At 47.8% G+C, this 26680-nt stretch overlaps 1 protein-coding gene across 1 annotated transcript in view; it reads right to left on the minus strand.

Moving 5' to 3' along the window:
• Nucleotides 1-16178: 16178 nt before the first annotated feature.
• Nucleotides 16179-26680, minus strand: part of fndc3ba (fibronectin type III domain containing 3Ba) — a 448154-nt gene continuing 437652 nt past the window's right edge. The window contains exon 26 of the mRNA XM_068042776.1: nt 16179-16967. Within this exon, the coding sequence (XP_067898877.1) occupies nt 16656-16967 (312 nt within the window). The 3' untranslated portion in view covers nt 16179-16655. The remainder of the gene's footprint in view (nt 16968-26680) is intronic.

The following is a 26680-nucleotide window of genomic DNA, read 5'->3' on the forward strand; positions in this document are numbered from 1 at the left end:
TGTTCACTACTCGGTTTCATAGTGAGACCCGATGCAGTGCCATACCTGGCAAATCTTCCATACCACTTTGACCATGCCACAGCTTGATTTAGGCCTGTGACTTTTTCAAAGCTTTCCAGTAAAGGGAGGGACTTTTCCATCATTCTAGTTTACCATTGCCACCATATAATATTCTGTTGACTGTTAAATTTGTATAGAAGATATAAAGAACCAGATGGGTTAAAAGAAATGGAAACTTTATTAAATACGTCTGACTGCTATGGTTCACATCAATCAAGCCTGTGCAGGAAGGTTCCACACACGTGGCATTACATCACTTCCTGTGATGAGGTATACAGCATGATTAGCATATTTAACCCAGTAACATGCCAATGTCCGGTATACCATATTATACTCCAGCTGGCCAGGCCAGCATTTATTGCCCATCCCTAATTGCCCTTGAGAAAGTGGTGGTGAGCTGCCTTCTTGAACCACTGCAGTCCATTTGGGGTAGGTACACCTACAGTGCTGTTAGGAAGGGAGTTCCAGGATTTTGACCCAGCGACAGTGAAGGAACGGCGATATAGTTCCAAGTCAGGATGGTGTGTGACTTGGAGGGGAACCTGCAGGTGGTGGTGTTCCCATGCATCTGCTGCCCTTGTAATTCTAGGTGGTAGAGGTCGTGGGTTTGGGGGCTGCTGTCAAAGAAGCTTTGGTGAGTTGCCAAAGTGTATCCTGCACATGGCATGCACAGTGCACCGGTTTTGGAGGGAGGGAGGTGCAAGATGGTGGATGAGCTTATGATCTTCTCAGAACCACAGAATGGTTACAGTGCAGAAGGAGGCCATTCAGCCCATCGTGTCTGCACCGGCTCTCCGAATGAGCAATTCACTTAGATCTATTCCCCTGCCTTCCCCTGAACATTCTGCCTTTTCAGATAACAGTCTAATTCCCTTTTGAATGATTCAGTTGAACCTGCCTCCACCACACTCTCAGGCAGCGCATTCCAGATCTTAACCACTCGCTGCATGAAGAAGTTTTCCCTCATGTCACTTTTACTTCTTTTGCCAATTACTTTAAATCTGTGCCCTCTCGTTCCCAATCCTTTCACGAGTGAGAAAAGTTTCTCTCCATCTACTCTGTCCAGACCCCTCATGATTTTAAATACCTCTATCAAATCACCTCTCAGCCTTCGCCTCTCCAAGGAAAAGAGTCTCAACTTCTCCAATCTGTCTTCTTGCTGTTACCACCGAGGTGGGAGGAGGGCACTGTCTTTTCCAGTTCCACGTCTCCACAGTCACAACATATATTTTAAATGTTTACCCAGTTACCGGTACGGTCAATCATATACTCTACTCTTTATCCCAGAATAAAATACACCAACCAGGTTTCTTTAATGAGCAACAAAATTATCATTTTATTATAAAACAAGACTTATCCAGTGAAGAAGCAAAACATTAACACACAGATTGAAAGATGAAAGTTCCCTTTTTAAATACCACCCTGCCCCCCCCTCCCCCCCACACACACTGGTTAAAGAAAAATAGAGAGATTTGCTCTGCAGCACTTTTTTTTACAAAAAGACAGAAAAAGGAATACTTTGGCCAAATACTTGCTAATTCTTGAAGAAAACGGATGAGATATGTTGTGTCTAAAAAATGGCATACAGTCTAGCATCCGAGTACTGGTAGATGGGTCACTGCGATCTTTTCTGGAGCAGTTCTTCTCAGGCAGTGTCGAGGATTAATCTGGCAGGCTTTCCAGCTTCTCAGGAGAAATGTGGCATCAGGGGTTTTAGCTCCCACACACTCGATACGTAGCGTTTCACAGAGTCAAGAGGAAGGAGGCAAGCTGGGTGCTTCTCTCTTGGCAGGTTGATCTCCAACTGCTTTCAAACACAGTCCACACCCCAACCAAAACAATGTCTCAGAAGAGAAACCCACTCCTGACCCTCATAAATCGTGACATGTCACTTTTCTGTAAACATCTCCCCCAAGTCACCAAGGTTTCTATTGTTTATTGAGCTTAAGGCATGTGATATCCAGTAAAGGTTTGTTTTCAAACAAGACCTCTCAGTGACCCTTAGAAAAAACACCCCTGGAGTCTTTTCAGTTTTCCCAAATAAACCAATGTCCATGATTCTAAAAGAATATTAAAAAAAATAGAAGCACTTTCACAACAATACCTGAAGTTCCTCATCCCTCGAACCATTGTCATGAATTGTTTCTTTGAACTCGCTCCAATGTCTTCACATCTTTCTGAAGGTGCGTCGCCCAGAAGGAATGCAATATTCCAGCTGAGGCTGAACCAGTGGGCTGCTTCATCTTTGGAGAAGCTGATGTCGGAGTGTTCTGGGGTGAGGCTGGGTGGCCATCTTCTCGTGCAGATTAACTATAACGTGGGAAGGTGAGGGGTATGAGATGCGCAGTTGTTGAGGTTGGGGGTATTTGAGGTCAGGGAATGAGGTGGGAGGGGTATGAGGTCAGGAGGTATGTGGTTGGGGGTATAAGCTTGAGGGTTGTGAGGTTAGGGGGTGTGAGGCCCGGGACATACAAGGCCAGGGGTTATGAGGTCAGGGTGTGTTATGAGGTCGGGGATTATGAGTTTGAGGGTTATGAAGTTGGTGGGGTGGGGGCGGTGGTCGGTATGTGGTTCAGAGATTATGAAGTCAGGGGAATGAGGTTGAGGGGTATGAGGTCAGGGGGGAGTGAGGTCGGAGGGGGAATGAGGTTGGGGGGGTATGAGATCAAGGGGGAATGAGGTCGGGGGTATGAGGTCAGGGAGGGAATGAGGTCGGAGGGGATGAGGTCGAGGGGAATGAGGTCGGGAGAATGAGGTCGGGAGAATGAGGTCGGGGGCGATGAGGTCGAGGGGAAGGAGGTCGGGAGAATGAGGTCGGGGGGGGGGTGAGGTCGAGGGGAAGGAGGTCGGGGGAAGGAGGTCGGGGGAATGAGGTCGGGGTGTATGAGGTCGGGGAGTATGAGGTCGGGGAGTATGAGGTCGGGGAGTATGAGGTCGGGGGTATGAGGTCGGGGGTATGAGGTCGGGGGTAAGAGGTCGGGGGGGGTATGAGGTCGGGGGGGTATGAAGTCGGGGGGGTATGAAGTCGGGGGGGTATGAGGTCGGGGGGGGTATGAGGTCGGGGAGTATGAGATCGGGGAGTATGAGGTCAGGGGGGGTATGAGGTCAGGGAGGGTATGAGGTCAGGGGGGTATGAGGTCAGGGGGGTATGAGGTTGGAGGGGTATGAGGTCGGAGGGGTATGAGGTCAGGGGGTATGAGGTCGGGGGGTATGAGGTCGGGGGGTATGAGGTCGGGGGCAAGATATGAAGTGGGCAGCAAAGCCGAGATTGACATCCTGATTCTAACATTAAATCAGGGTGGCATTTGTTTAGTGCTCCTGAGCTGTAAACCTTGGCTCAGAGCAGATATGAAAAGTTAAATACAATCACACACAGCAATCACTATTACCAGAAAGAATTAAAACATTTATTTGGGCATAAATATATTACATATATACGCTACAGATAAGGTTTAGTCTTACATACATAGGGTAGTATTTGCAAAATCTATACATTAAAATTGATACGACAGTTTTATATAATGCTTATGAAATAATCTAAAATTTACAATACAACAAATGTTTATGATTTCATTTTTATTTACTTTTTTAATGAAAAGCTTGGAATGTACGTTCAACACTTGAGGTAAAAGAGAGGCATTTAATTTCTTTCAGAATTCAGATTATGTATTGACGAGCTGCATCGCTGGAGGGGGAAGTGTTTGAATCTCACAGCAGCAACACGACTTAATAATGGAGAAGTGATGATGGGGAGGAGGCTCTGGAAAATTCAGGCCTTGTGTTTGTGCTGTGATACCAAGGGTTGAAGGCTGTAATGCTGGGTGGACAATAAAAGAGGTCCTAACAATATTCCAATAACAATTTTTAATTTTAAGAGAAAACATCTGCGTGAAAGTTTTCTCTCAGCCATGTTACTGGCGGTGTTAACCCTTTTTGTGGCCACAGGAATTTCTAGATGTGTGTTAATTTCTCATATATTGGCACCCTGCAATGTAACTTCAAGTGTCAAATCAATTCGAAAATCGACACCGAGACAGGCCGACAGTGTTGATTTAAGGTGCCTGGATAAAGCTAACATTTCCAGAACACACCAAGTAGCACAGACGCAACAGTTTTTAATTTCAAAGCCAAAAAAAAAAAGTTTTGTCTTATTGTCTTCTAATTCTTTTTTTTTAAATGAACTCATTTCGTTCAGAAATGACACGTACACGACAGACCTCAAAGAGAAAAAAGACTTTTAAAAGCAAGTGTCACAAAACACAAATAACAATTTAAATAAAAAAAAAATGGTTAAAATAGACAAGCCTGAAGCTTTGGCAACAGAAGATAATCTTTAATTCAAAAAAAAAAATTGCTCAATGTAACTATCTGCTCTGATTGCTTTGTCAAGTTCAGCGATCGAAAATAATAAAAACCAGCCAGAATTAACTATAAATCAATGCTAATATTGCTACATCAACTGATAACCTGAGGGGCGCAACCACCTATAAAGATTGGGGGGGAGGAGGTCATGGAAAGGAGACATAACTCATGTCAGGAAAATTGTGGTTCAGAAACCCTTCCCCCCAATTCTCTGCGGTTGGGCCCCATGGATATTTCGGGTACTTTAACACAAAAAATGATCTTAGCAGTTGGAAGGAGATAAACACCTCCACTCCCCCCCAAAGACACGATATGGTTACTAGCCTGGCTATGTGTAAACATTTCATTCACAAATGCTGCTTTTGGTGAACTGTACACACACACGCACACACGTGTGCACATGCACCCACTCACAGGAGATAGAGAAGATTCCCGATTTGAGATAAAATGCATTACAAACACTAGAAATCAGAGATACCTACAGCAAGAACTTCTAAAATAGGAACAATTCAAAATGGAACACAAAATAAAAACAAAGCATGCTACCCAGAGAAAAATAAAATGAGTACATAAGCATACTTACAATAAATAATAGGATTGCACTGTAATTGGCTTTTTTTTTAAAGTACTGAATGCAATAAGAAGTATAAATAAGAAATGATGAATTAAATGCTGGAATTCCCCTCCCCCCCAGGTTTGGTGAGGGAGAAAGGGAATGTGGAGAGGGAGATGGACCTCACAGAGTGTGGTGGCTCAGAATGGGTTCAGAAATTCACCTTCCAATTTTTTTTTTCCTTTTTTCGGTTTTCAACTGGTTTCAAAACGTGTCTGAGGGCAAAGTGTCTCACCGCTCGCTCGTGCTGACTTTTATTGTTTTGCCTTTGTTTTATGACAGTTAACGCAGCTTGCCGGAGGACGATCCCTCACTCATTATCTCCCCCATTCCCAGTCAACTGTAGCCTAAGTCCTACGTGCCTAAGTTGCTCAGGCCCGCAGCTATTTCACTTACGATGTGAAATTCTGACTGAGCCCCTGGATTTGGGACATTATCTATGTTGAGAATCTTGTGCGTGTAGTGTTGCAGATAATTAGTGTTGCCAAGTTCTCTTAATTCATCTGCCCACACGTTTGCTGGTCAGCTGGCCCTTCTCCATCTCTCCTGAAGGTGCTGATCCACACTATGCCATAGCTAGCATCAATGCTGCTCACTGGGCAAGTGGTCTCGGATTGGAATGACAGATTGGAAGAGAGATGGACAGAGTCAGATAGAAGCAGCTCAAAGAAAAAAATTAGGACGGATGTGGTTATGCATGGAGAGGGTTGATGCCAAACCAGGGGCCCTTCAGCTAGATGCTGCAATGGCGAGCTGGTAGGGTAGCATATTCTGGAGGAAGGTCACGGCAGAATATTTTTCAGTGAGATGAATTGCTAAGCACGGCAGAATCAGAGGCAAATTCTCTCTCAATGTGTTTGTCAGTCACCGACGGAAATCTATTCCCCGCCCCCCCTTCACCCGGATGGTTAACCGCCCACATCCCCCCAACTCTTTTCCTCAGAACTTAAACCCTCTCCACTACTGATAATTCCCGGGATTCTGCCGTACGGTCAGGCAGTTGGAAAGGGAGTAGCTCCTGAGGAAATTCCCAGAGAAAGTGATTCAGGATCCAATACTCCACATGGACACGGAGCCGTGAGGAGACGCTTGGAGTTGAAGAGCCAGGTAAGAAAATAAAAACTGGGTGGACACAAGATATTTACCCAACAGAACAAAATAAATTATTGGTTCAAAAATAAAAAGAGGATATGCGTAAGGTAAATAGCAGGTATACATAACTATCTCACACACCCTCCGGGAACTTGATTACTCCTAAATCTTGTTGAGGTAAACTTTCGTACAATGGCAGGTTTTTCTTGGTGTTGAGATTGTAGCAATCAATCTAGTTATGTTTCTACAGTAAAACCCGATGGTGTTGGTGGAAGATACAGTATAACACCAGGCGAACAATAAGGGGGGAATTTTATGCTCTCCCCTTCGGCAGGTTTGGAGGCAGAGAGAACATAAAATCAGGTGGGATGGTGGTGTGCTTCCCACCATCATCCCTCCTCTGCCAACATTTAGTCTGGGACGAGGCGGCCTGTGAATGGCCTTCCTGCCCTGCGGCCAATTGAGGGCCTTAACTGAGCAATTATCACCTAATTAAGGCCTTCTTCCCGCCGCAGCTGCAACTAGCAGTGCAGTGGGCAGCCCTGTCGCCACACTAGAAGTGTGGCATGGAAAACCATGCAGGTTGCTTCCCAGCTTCGGGGTGGAGAGGGGAGTCGGTGGGGGGGGGGGGTGGGTGTGGGTGTCCCTCCTTAAAAGGCACTTAGTGCCTGAACAAGGGACCTGGCTTTGGGAAGGGGTTGGGGGAGGGGGCGGTGGGTGGCTGACTGCTGAGAGCCGCTCCCCTGCCCTTGCTGCCAACCCCTTACGACCCCCTCCCCACAGGACCCCTCCAACCCTACACTACCTGTGGCCTAGGTCCAGTGATGCGCCTCGGCCTCCGGTAGGTGCTCCTCCAGCAGCAGCAACCACCTCCACGGTGGCCAGTCTCTGATTGGCCGGCAGGTCTCCAAGGGCGGGACTTCCGGCGACGGGGCCCTTGATCCTGTGGAAGGCCTGCTGTTGTCTACCTAAGTGCCTGATTGGCACGAGATTCAGCGGGCTTTGCGGAGAAGAGGCGACCCGGGGATCCCGGCGTCACTTTTTCCGGACATTGGGACCGCCGTTGCCAGAATAAAATTCCCTCCAAGAGTCTGAATAAGAGACTGAATCATTGGCAGACTTGATGGAATTATCTAGAAACAATTGGTTCTGTCTTCACTGTGAACTGCATGTTGGGAAGCACAAAACTGGAATGGCTGGAACATTCTGACTGATGAGGGTGGAATGAGCGAGTGTGGGTTCATGTATTACGCTGGGGGGAGGGGGTGTAGGAGTAGCATTGAAGATGTCATTAACACCACGTTAAATCCTTCAAGCTCAATGCTGACTGCTTGGGTATTGGAGCAAGGAGCAGTGAACTAATGTCATTCTAGACATCTTTTTAAATGGCGACCATTTTACCAGGGATGAGGGAATTCAGTTATGAGGGGAGGTGGAAATATTAAGACTGTTCCCCTTGGAACAGACAAGGTTAAGAGGTGACCCAATAAAGTTTTTCAAGATGAGGCTTTGATAGAGTAAACAAAGAAAAATTATTCCCTCTGGCAAGTGTGTCAATAACCAGAAGTCATTGTGCAAAAGCTCTTGAGGGAAAATGAGGACACATTTTGCACTCAGAGAGTTGTCAGGATCTGGCACTCTCCCTGGAAAGGTGCTGGAAGCTGATTCCATAAAAATTGTAAAAGGGAGTTGGACAGGAACCTGACGATGAGGCACTTGCAGAGTTACGGATAGAAAAGCAGAGCGTGGGACTAAGCACGACTGTTCTTTCAAAGAGCCAGCACAGGCACTACGGGTCAAATGGCCTCTTTCTATGCTGTAAATTTCTCTGCCTGATTTTGCAGTCAGCAGCGAAGAGCTCAAAGAAAGCCGTCCACAAAGATTTAGCGATCCCTGTAGTGTGGACTTCCCCTTCCCCGTTGTCAGTTTGAATCTAGCGCCAAGTCAAGGGGGTCTCCAGGCGGCCGGCCACATTGATGTCAGCAAGCAGCATAAGCAGCCAATCAAATTGAAGCATCCTCACAGACAGCAAATTAAAACCACTGACTTTTTCACTTGTAAATTAAAATTTTACAGAGAGCAAAATAAGTGATAACAGAGATACACTTGGGATTAATGTAGAAGCTGAAGCTATTTTAAAAATGTGTTTTTTTCCGCAAAATATAGAAATTTGGCATTCCACAAATATAAAATTAGCTTTTCAGGGCCAGTGAGCGTGTTGAACAGTAATTATAAAAGTACGCCATTAAAACCCGGTTACACCTCATTCAACAAGGTGTGACTTTTTCAAGCTTTGTTTTACAGTGAGAGTAATAGTGTAAAAGAGCAAATTCTGGTCAGTTCAGTGATTTCTAATTGCTGTTCATGGGGACATCAACAGTGCACCCTATCGGGAAGCGTAGAATCATTGACAACAGCTTTTGGATTTTTGTGCATAACTGTGCACGTGCGGACTCCAGAAGATGCTGTCAGTTTCAGAGGAGCAACGATGGTGGACACTGACAGTTTCACTCTCATTGCTACTGCAAAGTCTGAGCCAATTACTCTATGATTTTTATACGTATATCACAAGGACAAGGGCAGCAGGTGCATGGGAACAGCACCACTTGCAAGTTCCCCTCTGGGTCACACACCATCCTGATTTGGAACTATATCGCTGTTCCTTCATCATATCTGGGTCAAAATCCTGGAACTCCCTCTCTAATAGCACTGGTGGGTACACCTACACCACATGGACTGCAGCTCAACACCACCTTCTCAAGGGACAGGTAGGGCTGACTTGGCATGCTGGGGAGGGGATATCGGATTCTGTTCCGCCACATGTTGAACAACCCCACAGGGATCTCAGGCCTCTGGCTGTTGTCCCCTCCCCCTTCCTTCTTTCCCAGTGTCCCACCTGCAAAGTTTGCTTCTCTTTTCTCTTTAGAATGCGGGCCGGCCTTTATAACATTTTTGGCTCATGCTACCTCGGTTGTTCTGCTCTGAGAAGGAAGACGGTTGCCTCATCCCTGGCAGGGACCTACACAGTGTGCACCTTGTTAGCCGCCTAGCAAAGTTTTGGAAGTCCCTTAAATGGAAGCCTGCTAGGTGGGTGTGTTTTCATTTACACATGAGGCCCAACAGGGAATCCCAGTATTGGCTGAGGCTCAGAGTTCGAGGTCGTGGGTTTAAGTCCCACTCCAGAGAGTTCAGCACATAATCCAGGCTGGCAGTGTTTTACATCCTCACCTGTGTCTATTTCAACCTCTTGCAGTGCGCATCACTACTTGTATTCCATTAAGTCACTGCCTCTTTAAATCCAACTAAATCTCTTGCTAAAATATTCCAGGGAGGGTGTCTATAAAGGAACAGGGCACTGGCTATATCTGTGCCACCAGTTTCCTTTACCTGGCCACCAGTTACTTCTACTTCTTTACATGCTTGATCTCGGCCTCCACTCTTTAAACCTCGCAGTTATGGGAGGGCTAGAATAGGCCACACCCTGATGTAGTGGATTTAGACAAATGAGGGTGCTTCCTTTGGTTTATTGTTGCACCAGTGAGCAGCCTTTCCTAATGCTCCAGAACCCGGGAGGTTTAAGGATTGGAGGCTGTCAAACCCAAGTGTTCCAAAGTCGCAAGGGCTGAGAGGCAGATGGAGGTTACAGGTCATGGGTCACAGTGATGCTCCAGGCAAAGTGAGGAACAGGGAAGGGTCAGGTCAGCAGGGGTGGACAAGACCAGACCAGACCAAACGAGTCCGGGCAGTAGCAAAGGTCAGCAGATGGCAGTGAATTACGTCAGCATTGTCGGTAGAATAGGACTATAGATGGCAATATTCAGTTTAACTGGCATCAATTGAGCTGAATGCTGTGCGAGGCAAATAATGGGCAATCGATGTCAAAGAGCGGGACAAACTGAATTGCTTTTCCATAGAGCTTATATTACAACAGTGACCACACTTCAAAAGTACTTCATTGGCTGTAACGTCCTGAGGTCATGAAAGGCGCTATAGAATGCAAGTTTTTCTTTTCAATGAATCAGGCTGGGCTAGGCAGTCGAAGCGGTCTGGAAATGGCAGTGAATTATAGCAAACCTGGAAGTGTAGACTGGACCAGCTAGAAAGATATGAGGTATCGGCACTGAGCTTGTGTTTGCAGGGCTGTGCAGGGAGACATGGAGAGCATGGGTTAGGGGTTCCAGTGGGAAGTGCTCAAGGATTGGATGTCCCTGGATTAGGAAGACAGTTTCAGGAATTCTGTGGGATTTAGGAGTCATAAATCTAATTTGTTGGAATGGGGTCCTTGCGTGGAAACCAAATAATGAAATCGGATCTTTGGGATCGAATTGAAAGGATCTGCCAAGATCTTTGTACCGGAATTCACAGGATCAAAGGGTCCTTTAGAGAAACACCCATACTTTTAATAGGGAAAGATACATATTTTGAAGCTGAGCTTGTTGAGAGACCCAGATGAGAGCTGTAGGAGTTGAGGGGGTTTTGAGCTGCGTTTGGTGAATGTTTACTTAGCTTTGAGGAAAGTACCAGAAACAGAAAGGATTGCATGTTCGAAATTAAATTTCCGAGAGTGAGATATCCCTGGAATGTTGCCTGAGATACTAATTGAAACCAAACCCTGCAGACATTCCCTACGGCAACAGACTTCAGCCGCATCTGATCGGTAGGGCCTTATTTATATCCAGGATGATGTGAGACATCCCTCACTGTCTCTATCTCTTGCTGACCATGTCAGACAAACATTCCACTTCACCTCCAGCTACTGGCTGCTAGCCTCTAGTGTGGAATTTTTAAAAGAAGACAAATGAGTCCTGGAGAATAAAATAGTTTGGCATTTTGGGTCTAGGAGAGGCTGCAGAGGAGATTTACCAGAATGATACCAGAGAATGAGGGACTTCAGTTAATGTGGAGAGACTGGAGAAACTGGGATTGTTCTCCTTAGAGCAGAGAAGGTTAAGGGGACATTGAATAGAGGGTTTTGATAGAGTGAATAAGGAGAAACTGTTTCCACTGGCAGGAGGGTCGGTAACCAGAGGGAGACAGATTTAAGGTGATTGGCAAAAATACTAGAGGGGAGATGAAGAAAACATTTTTTTCAACACAGTGAGTTGTTGTGATCTGGAACGCGCTGCCTGAAAGGGCGGTGGAAACAGATTCAATAGTAACCTTCAAAAGGGAATTAGAAAAATACTCAAAAGAGAAACATTTGCAGGGCTGTGAGGAAAGAGCAGGGATAGTGGGATTAATTGGATAGTTCTTTCAAAGAGCCAGTACAGGCACAATGGGCTGAATGGCCTCCTCCAGTGCTGTCTGATTCTATCTGATGCAGATGTAGAAAGCGAACAGGTCTGAAGTGGTGAGAAACTATCAGTGGGGGCTGAGGCGGCAGGTATTTAGTCAGGCATGAGGCGGCAACTTCTCATTATTGCACTTTTCTACGTGTGCGTCATTCGCCGCCCTGCGCACCATCATTTGGAGCAGTGAAAACGACACCTTCTGAGACAATTCAAGCAATGAGGTGTCGTTTACCCTAAAAATTAGCAGCAGAGCTCGCGACTCTTCGAATGTCCAACGCTATCAAATCCCACACACAATGAACAGCATTCAACATCAACAACCTGCATTTATATAGCACCTTTAACATAGTAAAGCATCCCATGATGCTTCACAGGAGCGATTATCAAATAAAATTTGACACCGAGCCACATAAGGAGACATTAGGACAGGTGACCAAAAGCTTGGTCAAAGAGGTAGGTTTTAAACAGCATCTTAAGGAGGAGAGAGAGCTGGAGAGGTTTAGGGAGGGAATTCCAGAGCTTAGGGCTCAGGCAACTGAAGGCATGTCCGCCAATGGTGATGAGTACAGGTACTTAATGTTGAGGGGTGGTAGGGTTGAGGGTTGAGTGGGATGTGATTTCTATCTCATTCAATGTTCTAACGCTGTGTCCTGTCCATCTGTATATTTAACCTGACTTCTCATCGCAGAGAACATAATTAATATTGGAGCCGCCCGCCTATCACTGAATGTCAGATCATCAACCTCCTGGGAATTGGGAAGGTCACCATAGGTTCAAAGTTAAACTGGACCAGCCAGATTAATACCAAAAGGGCAGAAGCTGGGACACGTATCTCACCTCTCAACACCTCAAAGCCTTCCCGCCTTTTGCAAGGCTGAAGTCAGGAATGTGATGGAACAATCACCGTTTCTTTGGATGTGAACTCCTTTGCCCTAACCAACTGCAGAAAAGTATGACCTTTTGCTTTATTCCCTCTTGCATACCATTCTGAGGCTGCTCTGAGCGAGGCAGGCATTTAGTGGCTGAGTTTAGGGGAATTCCGTGCAGTAGGAAATAGGTTGAGGCTCAACAAACTCACTTCACGTCAGCTCCTACAACCAGTAAAGACAGGAAACTTTCATCCCGTGTGTCCATGGTGGATTGTACCCAGTCACAGAGGTCAAAGGCCAATGCCTAACCTGGTGCTCTGACTCTCCCCCCTCCCTACCCCGTCCTCCTCCTCCTCCTCCTGAAAGCATTGACTCATTGGTAGGTATGATCCTGAGATGGCCCTGACTAAACATTTGAAATGGAATTGAGTCAACCTTCCTCAATTCAAACTGACTATTGATCAGTTCCTGTCATACAGAGAAGAAAATGGATCTACGTGAATGGGAATCAGGGGCCGGGGGAACCCCAGGAACGCACGGCCCTCCTCTTCCTCACAGATATCACTCCCCCATTTATTAAAATGGCCGGACAATCCCTGGCCTGAACTTATTCCACTCAAAGGCAGTGAGAAAACTGTCTCGACCAACACCAGTAAAAAGATTATCTGGTCATTATCTGATTGTTGTTTGTGGGATCTTGATGTGCACCAATTGGCTGCCCCTTTTCCCTAAATTACAACAGTGACTACTGTTCCAAAAAGTACTTAATTGGCTGTAAGGGGCTTCGAGATGTCCTGATGACGTGAAAGGTGCTACAGAAATGCAAGTTCTTTCTTTCATCTAAATTCTGCCAAAAACACATGAACGTACGGGATCTTACTGTGCACCAACTGCCATGCCTACCTAAGGGATGACAACGGTTGTGCTTCAAGAGTTGTCCTCCAGCTACATAGTGATTCGGGATATACTGAACTCATGAGCAGCGCTGTCTGGATTGCCTGTCCTTTCTTTCAGATGTTTCCTGCTCTCATTTTCCAATTTGATTTCAGGTTTCCCGCCATCTCTCAATTTCTGGAACAAATCGCTTCAGCCCTCACTGATCAACAGCGAGTGTGAGAAGCATCTGCTAGCAAACACTGGACGGCCAAATTCCCAAATATTTGCAGCAGTATTGGGGACCGAACATCAGTAACACGGCAACAATGCAATCCAGATCTCATTGGCTGAAAATATAAATATATTGAAATCACTATTTCCCTCTGAATTTTTCTGGCCCAGTGAAAATTTGGCAAAATTGAAGCATTTAAGGGGAAGCTAGGTAAGTACTTGAGAGAGAAAGGAATAGAAGGGTATGCGGATAGGGTGAGATGAAGTAGAGTGGGAGGAGGATCATGTGAAGCATAAAGACTGGCGTGGACTGGTTCGCTTGAATGGCCTGTTTTTTGTGCTGTAAATTATATATAAGTCTATGTAAGAACTCCATATCCAACAGCAATGCAGGAGCACTCTGACCAGCTTGTACAGGGACCCAGTCTTATCCCTGCTGAATTCCAGATATCCTATCCTGCACAGTGGATGATAACAGAACTGAGAGGTTATACCTATCAGGAAAGATTGAACAAGCTCTTTTCTCTCGGAAAGATAAGGCTGAGTGGTGACTTAACTGAGGTCTTTAAATTATGAAGGGGTTTGACAGAGTAGACATAGAGATGTTTCCACTTGAGGGGGAGAGCAGACCTCCGGACCATCAATAGAAGATAGTCACTAATAAATCCAATAGGGTATTCAAGAGAAGGTTCTTTAGCCAGAGAATGGTTAGAATGTGGAACTCACTACCACAGGGTTGAGGTGAATAACAGAGACACATTTAAGGCGAAGGTAGATAACAGGAGGGAGAAAGGAATAGAGGGATATGTTAGATGAAGTAGGGGTGGGAAGAGGCATAAACACCATCAGAGAGCAGTTGGGCCGAATGGCCTATTTTGATGCTGTAAATTCAGCCGCTTATGTTGTGAGGGAAAGGGAGCAGCCACTGAGGAATCTGAATCTGAGGGAACCCGTGCCCAATTATTTCATTTTACTCCTGTTCAGCCGCCAGTCCAGCCAGTTGTCAAAGGCATCGTTGGGGGTTTGTGTGTGTTGGAATTGTTGGACATTGGTTTTGGAAATGAAGTGTGCCCTGCCAGGCCTCCCAGTCTCTCTATTTGATGCTATCGCGGCGGTTGGGACAATATAGTGGAGAGAGTGGGAATGAGATAAAGTGCAAATGATCATTTTTGTGAATAATAAGAAAAAGTAGCTTTTTGGTTTGTTCTCTCATAGGACTGTTTGTTGATGATAATCTATGTTCAAATCAGCTGCTCACTGCAAATACGGCCAGAAATACGTTGTCTTAATCTAACACGTCATGGCCCATAGAAAGCTCCACGACTTCTCAGCCACAGGATGGGTTCAGCAGTTCTACCAATCAGAGATTGTCTTTTTTAGTGCGATAACAAATGCATGCTGGGATAACTCATTCCAAAATGGCTGGCCTTGCAGATTTTGTCAACAATCAATAACTCTTCAAAATCTAGATGGAAAAGAGTAATGCTTTTGATTTCAAGACTTGGGATTGTTTGCTGTCTGTAAATATCATATAGCTAGAGATCTAAGTCCCCTTTGATAGCAATGGTCAGTCACACGAGAACATAAACAGGGAACTGAGGTACTTCTTTCCCCTGCTCCCCACACATCACTGATCTTTGTTGAAGTACCAATGGAAGCTCTCTGGTACTTTCACCCAAGCAGGAATTCTTTGTGCATGAGCCTAGACAGTTGCCTGACAGCAGGCTGTTCAACCAGGAAGGGAACCACAGGGAGGGCACATTTTGCCCTCAACTGAGATTGGCACAAGCAACACAACTCGGTGATGGTCTGCTGGCACAGCGAGTGGAAGCGGGCACTATGCCACCTATCCCATCTCACCCCATTGCCCTGACCCTCCCCCAAAACCGCATAGGCACTGAAGCCAATTATAGCACCCGTTCCAGCTAAAGCAATGCCAACTGGAACTTGACCTGGAGACGTTGCGGCTCGTACCACTTCAGAGTTAGACCAGGGGAGGGAGATGAGCTTTAAAGTAATGTTGTGGCAGTTCTAAACGGAGAAAGAACGGAATGGCAGGAGGTTAAAAATGGGGAATTAAATCTGCGCTCACTCCTTATTTAATGACAGTGTTGAATCTGGCAGTGCGTAGGCGAGTGGAGACCTTGTCACGAGTAGCAAAGGCACACCTGGAGAAGGAAGCAAGGGTTTGAATGTACAGCATTTGGAAAGGGCAGTGGAAGAGAATCCCAATTGGATGACTGCTGTAAGGCACCTTTACATTAGGGGTTGCGGCTGATAATGGGCAGTGCCGCCAAGCACCACCCTCTCACCGGTGGTGGAAAGTGGGGAGTGGTGTCAGGCGTCCCAAAGTGGTGTCTGGGGCCAAATTAAAAAGACATGGGGGTGCGGAGGGTCAACCGGAGGTCGCAGTCTCCTCCTTCAACACCCTTTCCCCCTCAATGCTATCCTGTCTCTTACAAACACGCCTATGGCATTACGCCCTGGCTCTCGTTTATGACGAACGCATAAGTGCAGTGAACGAAAGCTGGGCAGACAGGCCTATCTTGGCATAATTACAGTAATATGGCACCGAAACCGCTGGGTCGATTCGACTGCGAACGCTAGAGCTAGTCAGAGGCAATGCTCCCCTTTCTACAGCTAAATTAAATATACCTGCCCACTGCATTTCCTGATGTTCAAAATGTAAAAAAAATAACCCTGGGCTCCCAGCCTTCTAATCAATCGACGCTTTCGAACAATCTGAAACTTGTTCTCTCCAACCCCCCAACCCTGCCCTCCCTCCCAGCGTAAATATTTTTTTTTAAAATATATATTTTATATATATATATATATATAAAAAATGCTAAAACCTCCAACTGAATCATCAGCTGGGAGAATACTTTAACTCATTCACAGCTACCTCATGCAGCCGAGGACCCAACTTGACTAGAAGGCAGCTCCCACTTGGCATGGCCAGGAATGAGTGCCAAACGGCATGTGGTGAAAGGGTCAAAGTAATATCCGGAAAAGGTGCAGGAAAGAGCCAGTGTGGTTTTCATTTCACTTCCCCCCTTTTTTTGTTAAACGTTGGCGCCCGAATTGGGGCCTGAACAAAAAAAAAAGGTAAAAGGGAAAAAGAATGATCAAACTTAAAAACAAAAGATGATTAACTGAAGTTCAACAAAGGAATATTTAAATGAGTTTTGCTGGCACTATTACGTGGCTAAGTTTATACCTCAAGAATTATATGCGTAATGTTTTAGTTTCCTTCTCCCTCTGTTACTTCATGATGAAATACTGTAAAACAAAAGCGATGAAAATTGATAAGCTGGCAAATCCCGCGAGGATGAGGGCAGCAAACTGCTCGTCGCTGGGCATCACGCTCTTCATTTTGGCTGCCTCCATGGTCCGCAGTTCACTGGCAGGAGGTGACTCCTTCCTCCGTAGCGTGAAGATGGCAGAAGGGCTAAAGGGTCCATTTAGCTCCTGTGACAAGTCCTGGCAGCGACGGCAGGCGCAGACACGGAACCGGTAGTCCGTGTTCGTCTGAAGGCCTGAGATCTGGAATGCTGTGTCCTCTCCCTTGTACACCTGTAAGATGGGCAAGGAAATAAAACAGTGAGCAACAAGAAGCACACAGCAAAGGAGGAGGCTATTTGGCCCAGGCGTCTGTGCTCCGTACTGAGCAGTTCAAAACTAATCCCACTGCCCCGCTCTCTACCATAGCCCTGTATCCAACCCCAAACTATTCCCACTGCCCTGCTCTCTCCCCATAGCCCTGTATCAATCACAAACTAATCCAACTGCCCCGCTCTCTCTCCATAGTCCTGTATCAATCACAAACTAATCCCACTGCCCCACTCTCTCCCCATAACCCTGTATCAATCCCCAAACTAATAGCACTGCCCCACTCTCTCCCCAAAACCCTGTATCAATCCCCAAACTAATACCACTGCCCCACTCTCTCCCCAAAACCCTGTATCAATCCCCAAACTAATACCACTGCCCCACTCTCTCCCCATAACCCTGTATCAATCCCCAAACTAATCCCACTGCCCCACTCTCTCCCCAAAACCCTGTATCAATCCCCAAACTAATACCACTGCCCCACTCTCTCCCCATCGCCCTGTATCAATCCCAAACTAATCCCACTGCCCCGCTCTCTTCCCATAGCCCTTTATCAATCCCCAAACTAATCCCACTGCCCCACTCTCTCCCCATAGCCCTTTATCAATGCCCAAACTAATCCCGCTGCCCCACTCTCTCCCCATCGCCCTCGATCAATCCCAAACTAATCCCAACGCCCACTCTCTCCCCATTGCCCTTTATCAATCTCAAACTGATCCCACTGCCCCACTCTCTCCCCATTGCCCTGTATCAATCCCAAGCTAATCCCACTGCCCCACTCTCTCCCCATCGCCCTGTATCAATCCCAAACTAATCCCACTGCCCCACTCTCTTCCCATAGCCCTGTATCAATCCCAAACTGATCCCACTGCTCCACACTCTCCCCATAGCCCTGTATCAATCCCAAACTAATCTCACTGCCCCACTCTCTCCCCATAGCCCTGTATCAATCCCCAAACTAATCCCACAGCCCCACTCACTCCCCATAGCCCTGTATCAATCCCCAAACTAATCCCACTGCCCCACTCTCTCCCCATCGCCCTTTATCAATCCCCAAACTAATCCCACTGCCCGATTCTCTCCCCATAGCCCTTTATCAATGCCCAAACTAATCCCGCTGCCCCACTCTCTCCCCATCGCCCTCGATCAATCCCAAACTAATCCCACTGCCCCACTCTCTCCCCATTGCCCTTTATCAATCCCAAACTAATCCCACAGCCCCACTCTCTCCCCATCGTCCTGGATCAATCCCAAACTAATCCCACTGCCCCACTCTCTCCCCATCGCCCTGGATCAATCCCAAACTAATCCCACTGCCCCACTCTCTTCCCATAGCCCTGTATCAATCCCAAACTGATCCCACTGCTCCACACTCTCCCTAAAGCCCTGTATCAATCCCAAACTAATCTCACTGCCACACTCTCTCTCCATCGCTCTGTATCAATCCCAAACTGATCCCACTGCACCACAATCTCCCCATAGCCCTGTATCAATCCCAAACTGATCCCACTGCCCCACTCGCTCCCCATCGCCCTGTATCAATCCCAAACAAATCCCACTGCCCCACTCTCTCCCTATAGCCCTGTATCAATCCCAAACTAATCCCACTGCCCCGCTCTCTCCGCATCGCCCTGTATCAATCCCAAATTAATCCCACTGCCCCACTCTCTCCCCATTGCCCTTTTCAATCCCAAACTAATCCCACTGCCCCGCTCTCTCCCTATAGCCCTGTATCAATCCCAAACTAATCCCACTGCCCCGCTCTCTCCCCATAGCCCTGTATCAATCCCAAACTAATCCCACTGCCCCACTCTCTCCGCATCGCCCTGTATCAATCCCCAAACTAATCCCACTGCCCCACTCTCTCCCCATTGCCCTTTTCAATACCAAACTAATCCCACTGCCACACTCTCTCCCCATCGCCCTGTATCAATCCCAAACTAATCTCACTGCCCCACTCTCTCCCCATAGCCCTGTATCAATCCCAAACTAATCCCTCTGCCTCACTATCTCCCCATAGCCCTGCATCAATCCCAAACTAATCTCACTGCCCCACTCTCTCCCCATAGCCCTGTATCAATCCCAAACTAATCCCACTGCCCCACTCTCTCCCCATTGCCCTTTTCAATACCAAACTAATCCCACTGCCACACTCTCTCCCCATCGCCCTGTATCAATCCCAAACTAATCCCACTGCCCCACTCTCTCCCCATTGCCCTTTTCAATACCAAACTAATCCCACTGCCACACTCTCTCCCCATAGCACTGTATCAATCCCCAAACTAATCCCACTGCCCCACTCTCTCCCCATTGCCCTTTTCAATACCAAACTAATCTCACTGTCCCACTCGCTCCCCATCGCCCTGTATCAATCCCAAACTAATCCCACTGCCCAACTCTCTCCCCATAGCCCTGTATCAATCCCCAAACTAATCCCACTGCCCCACTCTCTCCCCATTGCCCTTTTCAATACCAAACTAATCTCACTGTCCCACTCGCTCCCCATCGCCCTGTATCAATCCCAAACTAATCCCACTGCCCAACTCTCTCCCCATAGCCCTGTATCAATCCCCAAACTAATCCCACTGCCACACTCTCTCCCCATAGCACTTTATCAATCCCCAAACTAATCCCACTGTCCCACTCGCTCCCCATCGCCCTGTATCAATCCCAAACTAATCCCACTGCCCAACTCTCTCCCCATAGCCCTGTATCAATTCCAAACTAATCCCACTGCCCCACTCTCTCCCCATAGCCCTGTATCAATCCCCAAACTAATCCCACTGCCCCACTCTCTCCCCATAGCCCTGTAACAATCCCCAAACTAATCCCACTGCCCCGCTCTCTCCCCATAGCCCTGTATCAATCCCCAAAATAATCTCACTGCCCCACTCTCTCCGCATAGCCCTGTATCAATCCCCAAACTAATCCCACTGCCCCACTCTCTCCCCATAGCCCTGTATCAATCCCCAAACGAATCCCACTGCCCCACTCTCTCCCCATAGCCCTGTAACAATCCCCAAACTAATCCCACTGCCCCGCTCTCTCCCCATAGTCCTGTATCAACGCCCAAACTAATCTCACTGCCCCACTCTCTCCCCATAGCCCTGTATCAATCCCCAAACTAATCCAACTACCCCACTCTCTCCCCATAGCACTTTATCAATCCCCAAACTAATCCCACTGCCCCACTCTCTCCCCATAGCTCTTTATCAATGCCCAAACTAATCCAACTGCCCCACTCTCTCCCCATTCCCCTTTATCAATGCCCAAACTAATCCCGCTGCCCCACTCTCTCCCCATCGCCCTCTATCAATCCCAAACTAATCCCACTGCCCCACTCTCTTCCCATAGCCCTTTATCAATGCCCAAACTAATCCCGCTGCCCCACTCTCTCCCCATCGCCCTCTATCAATCCGAAACTAATCCCACTGCCCCACTCTCTCCCCATTGCCTTTTATCAATGCCCAAACTAATCCCACTGCCCCACTCTCTCCCCATAGCACTTTATCAATCCCCAAACTAATCCCACTGCCCCACTGTCTCCCCATAGCCCTTTATCAATGCCCAAACTAATCCCACTGCCCCACGCTCTCCCCATTGCCCTTTATCAATGCCCAAACTAAACCCGCTGCCCCACTCTCTCCCCATCGCCCTTTATCAATCCCAAACTAATCCCACTGCCCCACTCTCTCCCCATTGCCCTGTATCAATCCCAAACTAATCCCACTGCCCCACTCTCTCCCCATCGCCCTGTATCAATCCCAAACTAATCCCACTGCCCCACTCTCTTCACATAGCCCTGTATCAATCCCAAACTGCTCCCACTGCTCCACACTCTCCCCATAGCCCTGTATCAATCCCAAACTAATCCCACTACCCCACCCTCTCCCCATTGCCCTGTATCAATCCCAAACTGATCCCACTGCTCCACACTCTCCCGATAGCCCTGTATCAATCCCAAACTAATCTCACTGCCCCACTCTCTCCCCATCGCCCTGTATCAATCCCAAACTAATCCCACTGCCCCGCTCTCTGCCCATCGCCCGATATCAATCCCAAACTAATCCCACTGCCCCACTCTCTTCCCATAGCCCTGTATCAATCCCAAACTGATCCCTCTGCCCCGCTCTCTCCCCATAGCCCTGTAACAATCCCCAAACTAATCCCACTGCCCCGCTCTCTCCGCATAGTCTTGTATCAATGCCCAAACTAATCTCACTGCCCCACTCTCTCCCCATATCCCTGTATCAATCCCCAAACTAATCCCACTGCCCCACTCTCTCCCCATAGCACTTTGTCAATCCCCAAACTAATCCCACTGCCCCACTCTCTCCCCATAGCCCTTTATTAATGCCCAAACTAATCCCACTGCCCCACTCTCTCCCCATAGCACTTTATCACTCCCCAAACTAATCCCACTGCCCCACTCTCTCCCCATATCCCTGTATCAATCCCCAAACTAATCCCACTGCCCCGCTCTCTCCGCATAGTCTTGTATCAATGCCCAAACTAATCTCACTGCCCCACTCTCTCCCCATATCCCTGTATCAATCCCCAAACTAATCCCACTGCCCCACTCTCTCCCCATAGCACTTTGTCAATCCCCAAACTAATCCCACTGCCCCACTCTCTCACCATAGCCCTTTATTAATGCCCAAACTAATCCCACTGCCCCACTCTCTCCCCATAGCACTTTATCACTCCCCAAACTAATCTCACTGCCCCACTCTCTCCCCATATCCCTGTATCAATCCCCAAACTAATCCCACTGCCCCACTCTCTCCCCATAGCACTTTGTCAATCCCCAAACTAATCCCACTGCCCCACTCTCTCCCCATAGCCCTTTATTAATGCCCAAACTAATCCCACTGCCCCACTCTCTCCCCATCGCCCTGTATCAATCCCAAACTAATCCCACTACCCCACCCTCTCCCCATTGCCCTGTATCAATCCCAAACTGATCCCACTGCTCCACCCTCTCCCTACAGCCCTGTATCAATCCCAAACTAATCTCACTGCCCCACTCTCTCCCCATCGCCCTGTATCAATCCCAAACTAATCCCACTACCCCACCCTCTCCCCATTGCCCTGTATCAATCCCAAACTGATCCCACTGCTCCACACTCTCCCTATAGCCCTGTATCAATCCCAAACTAATCTCACTGCCCCACTCTCTCCCCATCGCCCTGTATCAATCCCAAACTAATCCCACTGCCCCGCTCTCTGCCCATCGCCCGATATCAATCCCAAACTAATCCCACTGCCCCACTCTCTTCCCATAGCCCTGTATCAATCCCAAACTGATCCCACTGCCCCGCTCTCTCCCAATAGCCCTATATCAATCCCAAACTAATCCCACTGCCCTGCTCTCTCCCCATATCTCTGTATCAATCCCAAACTAATCCCACTGCCCCGCTCTCTCCCCATAGCCCTGCATCAATCCCAAACTAATCTCACTGCCCCACTCTCTCCGCATCGGCCAGTATCAATCCCAAACTAATCTCACTGGCCCACTCTCTTCCCACAGCCCTGTATCAATCCCAAACTGATCCCACTACCCCACCCTCTCCCCATTGCCCTGTATCAATCCCAAACTGATCCCACTGCTCCACACTCTCCCTATAGCCCTGTATCAATCCCAAACTAATCTCACTGCCCCACTCTCTCCCCATCGCCCTGTATCAATCCCAAACTAATCCCACTGCCCCGCTCTCTGCGCATCGCCCAATATCAATCCCAAACTAATCCCACTGCCCCACTCTCTTCCCATAGCCCTGTATCAATTCCAAACTGATCCCACTGCCCCGCTCTCTCCCAATAGCCCTATATCAATCCCAAACTAATCCCACTGCCCTGCTCTCTCCCCATATCTCTGTATCAATCCCAAACTAATCCCACTGCCCCGCTCTCTCCCCATAGCCCTGCATCAATCCCAAACTAATCCCACTGCCCCACTATCTCCCCACAGCCCTGTATCAATCTTAAACTAATCCCACTGCCCCACTCTCTCCCCATTGCCCTGTATCAATCCCAAACTAATCCCTCTGCCCCACTCTATCCCCATATCTCTGTATCAATCCCAAACTAATCCCACTGCCCCGCTCTCTCCCCATAGCCCTGCATCAATCCCAAACTAATCTCACTGCCCCACTCTCTCCGCATCGCCCAGTATCAATCCCAAACTAATCTCACTGGCCCACTCTCTCCCCATCGCCCTGTATCAATCCCAAACTAATCCCACTGCCCCACTCTCTCCCCATAGCCATGTATCAATCCCAAGCTAATCCCACTGCCCCACTCTCTCCGCATCGACCAGTATCAATCCCAAACTAATCCCACTGCCCCACTCTCTCCCCATAGCCATGTATCAATCCCAAAGTCATCCCACTGCCCCACTATCTCCCCACAGCCCTGTATCAATCTTAAACTAATCCCACTGCCCCACTCTCTCCCCATTGCCCTGTATCAATCCCAAACTAATCCCTCTGCCCCACTCTATCCCCATATCTCTGTATCAATCCCAAACTAATCCCACTGTCCCGCTCTCTCCCCATCGCCCTGTTTCAATCCCAAACAAATGCCACTGCCCCACTGTCTCCCCATCGCCCTGTATCAATCCCAAACTAATCCCATTGCCCCACTCTCTCCCCATAGCCCTGTATCAATCCCAAACTAATCCCTCTGCCCCATTCTCTCTCCATCGCCCTGTATCAATCCCAAACTAATCTCACTGCCCCACTCTCTCCCTATCGCCCTGTATCAATCCCAAACAAATCCCAGTGCCCCACTCTCTCCCTGTCGCCCTGTATCAATCCCAAACTAATCCCACTGCCCCACTCTCTTCCCATAGCCCTGTATCAATCCCAAACTGATCCCACTACCCCACTCTCTCCCTATCGCCCTGTATCAATCCCAAACTAATCCCTCTGCCCCATTCTCTCCCCATCGCCCTGTATCAATCCCAAACTAATCTCACTGCCCCACTCTCTCCCTATCGCCCTGTATCAATCCCAAACAAATCCCAGTGCCCCACTCTCTCCCTGTCGCCCTGTATCAATCCCAAACTAATCCCACTGCCCCACTCTCTTCCCATAGCCCTGTATCAATTCCAAACTGATCCCACTACCCCACTCTCTCCCTATCGCCCTGTATCAATCCCAAACTAATCTCACTGCCCCACTCTCTCCCCATCGCCCTGTATCAATCCCAAACTAATCCCACTGCCCCACTCTCTCCCCATCGCCCTATATCAATCCCAAACTAATTCCACTGCCGCACTCTCTCTCCATAGCCCTGTATCAATCCCAAACTGATCCCACTGCCCCACTCTCTCTCCATAGCCCTGTATCAATCCCAAACTAATCTCACTGCCCCACTCTCTCCCTGTCGCCCTGCATCAATCCCAAACTACTCACACTGCCCCACTCTCTCCCTATAGCCCTGTATCAATCCCAAACTAATTCCACTGCCCCACTCTCTCCCCATAGCCCTTTATCAATACCAAACTGTCCCACTGCTCCACTCTCTTCCCATAGCCCTGTATCAATCCCAAACTAATCCCACTGCCCCACTCTCTTCCCATAGCCCTGTATCAATCCCAAACTAATCCCACTGCCCCGCTCTCTCCTCATAGCCCTGTATCAATCCCAAACTACTCCCACTGCCCCACTCTCTCCCTATAGCCCTGCATCAATCCCATTCTAATCCCACTGCCCCGCTCTCTCCCCATAGCCCTGTATCAATCCCAAACTAATCCCACTGCCCCACTCTCTTCCCATATCCCTGTATCAATCCCAAACTAATCCCCTGTCCCACTCTCTCCCCTTAGCCCTGTATCAATCCCAAACTAATCCCACTGCCCCACTCACTCCCCATTGCCCTGTATCAATCCCAAACAAATCCCACTGCCCCACTCACTCCCCATAGCCCTGAATCAATCCCAAACTAATCCCACTGCCCCACTCACTGCCTGTAGCCCAGCATCAATCCCAAACTAATCCCACTGCCCCACTGTCTCCCCATAGCCCTGTATCAATCCCAAACTAATTCCACTGGCCCGCTCTCTCCCCATAGCTCTGTATCAATCCCAAACTAATCCCTCTGCCCCACTCTCTCCCCATTGCCCTGTATCAATCCCAAACTAATCCCACTGTTCCACTCTCTCCCCATTGCCCTGTATCAATCCCAAACTGATCCCACTGCTCCACACTCTCCTCATAGCCCTGTGTCAATTTCCAAACTAATCCGATTCTCCTGTGCTGTCCCCATAGCCCTGTATAAATCCCCAAACTAATCCCATTACCCTACTCTCTCCCCATATCTCCTTATCAATCCCAAACTAATCCCACTGCCCCAGTCTCTGGTGCACGAGTATTAATTACATTATTATTTACTGGTTTGCCATAAACAAGCTGTCACAGTCTTATGACAGAATTAATCGAGAGTACAGAATGTGAAATGTTTATTCAGTCCAACACTCCCGCACACAGGGACAAAGTGAGGGTGTGCAGAACAGACAATAACAAAGCCTGACTCACAGGGTCAAATCCAATGCTCACACACTATTTCTCAAAAGGCTTCTTGTCAATTTAGTCCCTCGGCTGAAAACTGCCAATGATGCAAAGGGACAAAAAACGTGTAGCGACACTAGGATCTTTCTTTAGGCTTTTGTGAATAAAATGGGAGAAGATCAAGGTATAATTACTTATCGACACCCCACGCTGAACTCGTCCTTTATATAACTGAGGCTGTAGAGGCTTGTTATGCAACACTAAGCTCATCATGTTTGACAGCTTGCTTTACTTGCACTGAACAGAAGGAAGTTTATGGACAAAAAAGCACACGGTTTGCCCAATAAGCACTTCTTGGTTTATGAGAGATCTCAACCCTACCTACCATTATTTTCTTTATTCATTTGCAGGATGTGGGTATCGCTGACAAGGCTGGCATTTACTGCCCATCCCTTGTTGCCCTCGAGAAGCTGGTGGTGGGCTGTCCTCTGGTACTGGTAGTGCATCTGATACAACTGAGGGGCTTGCGAGGCCACGTGAGAGGGCAGTTAGGAGTCAACCACGTTGGTGGGAAAGGACAGTAACACCAGATTACATTGCGTTCCTCTCTGTTATTTTAACAAAGGCAGGAACCCGTTCATTTAAAACTGATTTGAACCATTCACCATTTAAACAACAAGGTTAAAGAAGGGAGGAGGATGGGAGGCTGGCCAGGGGAACATTGGAATAGACGAGTCTGGAGGTAACAAACGTCTGGATTTTATGGAGATGGAAGTCAACTTCTTATCAACTATGGATTTACAGTTGCTTTGAAGTTGTGTCTGAAACTTGGGATCGCTGGGTATCTTATATATGCACAGTTATCCATTGCTACAAAGGCAAACTCAGGAAGGGGACAGCTACACATTGCAATAATGGTAATATATGTAGGTGTAAGTAATGAATGGGGAGAGGAGCATAAAGGCAAATAAAAGCTGATTTACATGTCCATTCATAGTGCTACCCTCATTATCAGACCAGTGCCGATTTACCAGAATAATACCTGGACTCCGCAGGTTAAATTACAAGAAGTGATTACGCAAATAGGGTTGTATTCCTTGGAATTTAAAAGGTTAAGGGGTGATTTGATCAGAATTATCAAGCCATTAAGGGGGCACAGCTCGG

The sequence above is a fragment of the Heterodontus francisci genome, chromosome 11 (genome assembly GCF_036365525.1).
Source record: "Heterodontus francisci isolate sHetFra1 chromosome 11, sHetFra1.hap1, whole genome shotgun sequence".
NCBI lineage: Eukaryota > Metazoa > Chordata > Chondrichthyes > Heterodontiformes > Heterodontidae > Heterodontus > Heterodontus francisci.